This window comes from Eptatretus burgeri, chromosome 6 (assembly GCF_056783735.1).
Source record: "Eptatretus burgeri isolate ZD-2024b chromosome 6, Ebu_testis_v1, whole genome shotgun sequence".
Taxonomy (NCBI): Eukaryota; Metazoa; Chordata; class Myxini; order Myxiniformes; family Myxinidae; genus Eptatretus; species Eptatretus burgeri.
In genome coordinates, this window is record NC_140966.1 from 96,074,463 (window position 1) to 96,079,993 (window position 5,531).

Sequence of the window (5,531 nt, forward strand, 5' to 3'; positions counted from 1 at the left end):
TGGTGGTGGTGCGTATTTGATAACATGACGATTTGGACTTGAACTGCAGCAGTCTCTCTTGTATGCAAGAAAATAACGCAACCTTGTGGTGCGCCGAGACCAAAAACCTTGACACGTGATACCACGTTGTTGCACCTCTCCCGTCGTGGTCTACCTGTAAGAAAACTGTGAATTCATCTTGAAAGCCAAAGTGTGACGTCTCATTTCAGTAACTTATCAATTCATATACCGCAGTACAATTGTGGTGAAGACATTGGGGAAATTAATAAACACTTATCATACGAGAGACTTGAAAGTATCTCAATGATTGGAACAATCTTTGGAGATTAACAAGCAAAGCATCCTCACACCCCTCTTACTAAGCCTGGTGTTGGCTTAATAGTTAAGGTGGCTGGCTTAGGATCTTAGGGTCTTGAGCTTGAGACCCTGTCGAGCCATTGAATTAATACTGGGTGGCGTTGACTCGGCCTGTCATGCTTCCGAGGTCGGCAAAATGAGTACCAGCTTCATGGAAACGGGCCACTGCATCAGCGGCGCAGCCACTGCAAAGGTTCAAAACCTTATTTTGAAAAAACCATCTGGGCCAGTGGCCTTGCTTACCTTGGCCTCAGCAAATACATCACGAACCTCGTCCACAATCATGACGAGACTCTCGTCCTGAGTCCTGATACTTCTCATTTCAAGGGAAGCAGAGAATTTGATTATAAACCAGGTAGCATATCTATTCTGGACTTTATCATGTTTATATGTGTTTTCGTGTTTCTTCAAGTGCACAAGGGTATGGGTCAAGTGAGTGTATTCTGGGTCAAGTGAGTGTATTTTGTCATGGTTACATCACTTCCCCTGTAAACTCAATGGTGGGTGTTTGTCAGGAGTCAAGTCCGGTGTTGTCTGATGTATTCGTTTGCATGTCTTGCGTTGCAGCTCTTCCACAAGCCCTACACCCTTTGAAAATCTGCAGTCCCCAATAATTTCTGATTATTCCTTGGTTTCATTTACATTTTATAACATTTTACATTGTTATATGGGAGATGTTCTTAAAGTTCTTAGCCTGACATAGAAAAGAACATCATATGCTTTTCATTTGTTTATTTTTCAACATATTGTTTTGGCGTACCGTCGGCCAAACGGCCAAGACACCCCGAGCTGGATCAAGGGCCCGTTTGCTCCTCTACCAAGCCCAATTTGGGATGTGCCGGTCATCTCCCCACACCGAGTCACTCAACATACCTGGTCCAGCACAACTGCCGCGTGACTATCGAAGTCATTTCCTGCTTGGCCAGAAACTCCTTGAACCCTCGAATCGCATCATCAGAAATCTTCCCACAAAGCTCTTCCTTCAACTTGGGACCCAAATGTGGTGAATGGTCTTGGTGGTGAAGCAATTCAAAACCACAGTTGGTGGTCTGCTCACTGTTACTTGGGCTGTTGGGGTGGTTAATTTTCTCAATCAAATGTTAACATGTATGCTAACCGCTGTGGGGGAGAAGGTGAAGAGGTGCGAACCCATCACCTCCTTTTCCATGGCGGTTAGCATTCCTCTAAACATTTTGCTACGCAAATTAATTGCCATTATTTATTTCTTCACTTATGCAGACCGACTCTGATTTCGAAACGGATTCGTTTTCTCTTGTGTGTCGGATGATGTCCTGGCACGGCAGCACTTCCTGAACTCACTTTCCAAGGCACTTGTCCACTTTTGTCTTTTTTGCAATCGTTGGGGCTGTATTTGTTGCCGTTATCATTTTTCATGTGTGACATATTCTATGCACACCTGTCTTTGGAATTTGTTTGCAAGGTGAGTTAGAGATACCTTTTCTGGTTTGCTGTCTTCACATTTGTGTACGAGTTGGATTCTGAAGTCTGTTGATCTTTTCACATACTCGGACAATCCTACGGTTGTTTTTCTGTGCACTTGGTTGAGTTCCATCAGGCCGCAACCTCCTCGTTTCGGCGGCTATATTCTTGTGGATAGCTTTTTTCTTGTTCTTCTTGTTCTTGTGGCTACATGTGGCTATTCTTGTGGCTACATGCATTGTACTACATGTGGCCATTCTTGTGGCTATTCTTGTGGCTACATGTGGCTATTCTTGTGGCTACATGCATTGTACTACATGTGGCCATTCTTGTGGCTACATGCATTGATTTTTGTGGATAGTGAGCAGCTTCCTTCTTTTGATATCTAGTTTATTGATTTCCGCTTGTGGCCAGTTTGGTGGTCGTGGGGTAGCTATCATTTCTTGAAGCGTAACTGTGTCGCTGATGCAGTGCCCCTCTACCAGTACACACACTGGAACTGGTACTCATTTCGCTGACCTCGGAAGGATGACGAGCTTGGTCAACCCCTTGGTGTATAGTATTAATTCAGCGGCAGACGGGGCTTGAACTCAGGACCCTAGGATCCCAAGCCGCTACCCTAATAGTCTGTCGGTCAATGTAAAAAAACCAAATTTTCATATAGAATCATATAGACAACTTTGTTTAATTCCATCTAAATACATCACTGATCAGAAAAAATGTTGTTGCCAGTTTTTGTGTGTGGTCCCAGGGTCATTTTTGGTACAAAATAAACTTTGGTGTGAAAAATGCGATAATATTTGTCCAAAAATTTAGTTTCTTTAGTAAGTATACCGCGTGACCCCTTAAAATGATCAGGATGATCCAATCCACTATGAGAGTGTGTTTCCATATAGTCATGAGTCCCTGTGTGTGAATATTGTGCAGTTAAATGCTATTAATGTATAATTCTTCACTACAAGTACCAGCACATGAGTCTCAAAAAGATGAGCATTTGAATTTCCAATGGACAAAGTGTCGCATTAAGAATTTTGCAAACATCAGTCACTCCTATTGTGAACCAATGTGTCCCACTTCAAACCACATATATTTACACCTGAGTCCTTGCTCCTTACATTACTCCTCTTCCTCATCTTGTCCAATTACAGTGGGTTGTATGTTGTGACATTTGTCCTCATCTCCCGTGCAGTGGCAGAGTTCGGTGCAGACAAGATTGTGGTGTCTGCAAGAGCAGCTGCCTGAGCATGTCGTGTCTGTGGATGCACAGCTGCATCACGTCAGCTCCAAAACTGCATCTGGAGCTGGTGCTTCCTCGGTCAGCACTGGCACAAGTCGACCATCTTGCTGCTGCCATCCAAGCTCCAGAGGGTTGGGGATGACTGGGTCTAGGACCAAGTCCTGTGACCAAACACTCGCCTGTACATGTGCTCGCCTGATATGCTCCAACCAAGCACCATGGGTAGGTGGTAGTTTGTCCACTCCTTGTTCAGGCTTCAGTAGTTTGAAGAGTTGCCACCTGAGGTCCTTTGCCTGGGTGATGTGGAGTCGTCTAGGACAGAATAGTGCGCACAAGAACTCTTCACAGCCCTTGACCACTTCAGCGGACGGTTCTGATCATTCTCCAAGCCCAGCCAGTGCAGCAAGTACCGTGGGGCTTGATGCAAGGAATGATGTGAAGCATCCCTTTTTGCCCTTTCCTTGTATGTGTCCAGTTGTATTGCACCCGGTCAGTTGATTCAAGCAGATGCTTTATCTGGACCAAGTTGGTCATAGATTGGTTTCAGCATGACTTTGTGACGGCGCTCCCTGGTGCCCATGATTACTGCTGGTTCGATGCCCAGTTGTGGCACCCTGTGAAGAGCCAGGAGTAGGACATCAGTGTCTTGGGAGTATAGGTGGACTCTGAGTCCTGTTTCTGCAACTTCCACCGCATGTAGAATCATGAGAGTGCCTCTTCATGTGTGCTCACACCTGTAGAGACAGGGCAGTCGGAGTTTTTCACGACACCACTGCATGTCACAGTCACCAGGTTCCCAGCAGTACTCATGTCGATGAGTTTTTTTGAGCCAGGTACAGAGTGAGTGAATCCTTTGTGTCGTTGCTTGCGAGAAAAGTACCTTTGTCTCTGATGCAAGTTGAGTCTTGTACTATGTTGGATCGGATTTCCTTTGACTTGCCTCTGCGCCGTTCTCTTGTGCCTTCCTTCAGTGAAGATACTTTGGTAAAGTTATCAAAGATAACCTTCACTTGGTCATAGCCTCGAGTTTTTGAGTCGATTATCTTGACATATGATGTGCCAAGGTCACTGCAGTTATTGAAGTTCTTGACCGCCTTCAACTCCTGCAAGATTGTCATTCGGACTTTCAAACATACTGTGGAACGTTGACTCTGATGACATGGGGGTGAGTGCCACTTGTCTGTCTGTCTTGCAGGCCTGTACTATTGATTGAGACAGGATGAGACACGAGTTGTGCAAGTGTTCGGTGCGTGTCTCGGTTGTTGTCGCTTTTGCTCCTTGCAAGACCCATCTTGTGAAGATTATCAGTTCAGCTGGTACACCTGATTCACTGCACCCGACCAGTGACCCATTAAAGGACCATGGAACGTCCTTTCTAGACCATAGGACAGCTTGCCTAATTATGTTGGAACACCGGAAGATTGTGTTCATCTCTCCTTTGATGTCTCTCTCCTCTATTGCCTGGTCTATAGCAGAGCGACCAGCTTCGTTGGAATGTAGGACTGCTGGCTTCCTCCCTCGTGCATCAGTGATTGTGAAATTTGTGATGTTCTGTTGGATTTTCTCCAAGAGGACCTGCCGAGTGATTTTTCTCGTTGTGAATTCCATGATCGTGCATCATACTGGTGTACAGTGCAGCCACCTCGGTCAGTGTGATGATGTCTCCTTGATTCAAGCGCTCTTTTAATTTGGCAAAGAATTCAATCTCCGCCGAAATAGATGCCACAGTGTCGTTGTCTGACTGGTTGTCCCTGTTACTGAGCCTTTGGGGCTGCTGCATGTAGCGCTGCCAGTGCATTGTGTGGCAACTAGTGTGGTACCTGATGTCCCTGGACAGGAAGTGTCCCTCCGCAAGGATGTCTGCCATATTCAATTTCCATTGGTCATTATGACTGGCATCTACAATCTTTTTGACTGATTTTCCAATGTCTGAAGTTCTGCATAAGTGAACCTGCTCTGGGTTTGAACCAGATCTGGCATGTTTCTTTTCGTGTTTGATATCTTGGCAGTAGAAACAAAGCTCTCGGTTGAACGGACTGACGTGGGATCGTGTGAGTGACCTTTTCATTGACTCAGCAGATTCACTGCTATCAGGCATAGTGGTACTACTTGACATGGGTCGTCCCCTTCCTTCTTGTATGACAACACGCTTTAACTCTTCGCAGACAGTGCTTTCTCGTACCGCTTTTTGTCTCTGTCGGTGTGCCCTTTGTGTGTCACCTCACTGTAGCATGTCCTGTGCCATACAGCATGGATTCGCTCCAACATCTCCGCTGACAAACCATGCAGCCATTGATTCAAATGAACGAAGTCAGGATTCCTATATTCAGCTCTTTGACTGGTATAGTCAAGAAATTTCCGATAGCTTTCACGTTTTGGATACGTCAGTGACTCCAGCTCTCTCCCTTTGTTTTTAGTGTTCACCCACTGTTCTCCTTGGCATTTGAGGCAGAGGTCAAAGTCGATTGATTGTTTCTTTATAGGTGGTTCTCCTAAT

At 45.4% G+C, this 5,531-nt stretch overlaps 1 protein-coding gene across 7 annotated transcripts in view; it reads left to right on the forward strand.

Annotated features, from left to right (window-relative positions):
• Positions 1-4,109, forward strand: part of LOC147025395 (uncharacterized) — a 29,581-nt gene extending 25,472 nt beyond the window's left edge. For 5 of the 7 annotated variants that reach the window (XR_015059488.1, XR_015059491.1, XR_015059492.1 and 2 more), the window contains exon 3: positions 2,987-4,109. Coding sequence is in view for 1 of the 7 variants with exons in the window: in XM_085886355.1 (XP_085742481.1) it covers positions 2,987-3,532 (546 nt within the window). In the remaining 6 variants the exon portion in view is untranslated. The remainder of the gene's footprint in view (positions 1-2,986) is intronic. The other 2 variants (XR_015059487.1, XR_015059490.1) reach the window with 2 other exon arrangements.
• The last annotated feature ends 1,422 nt before the right edge of the window (positions 4,110-5,531 follow it).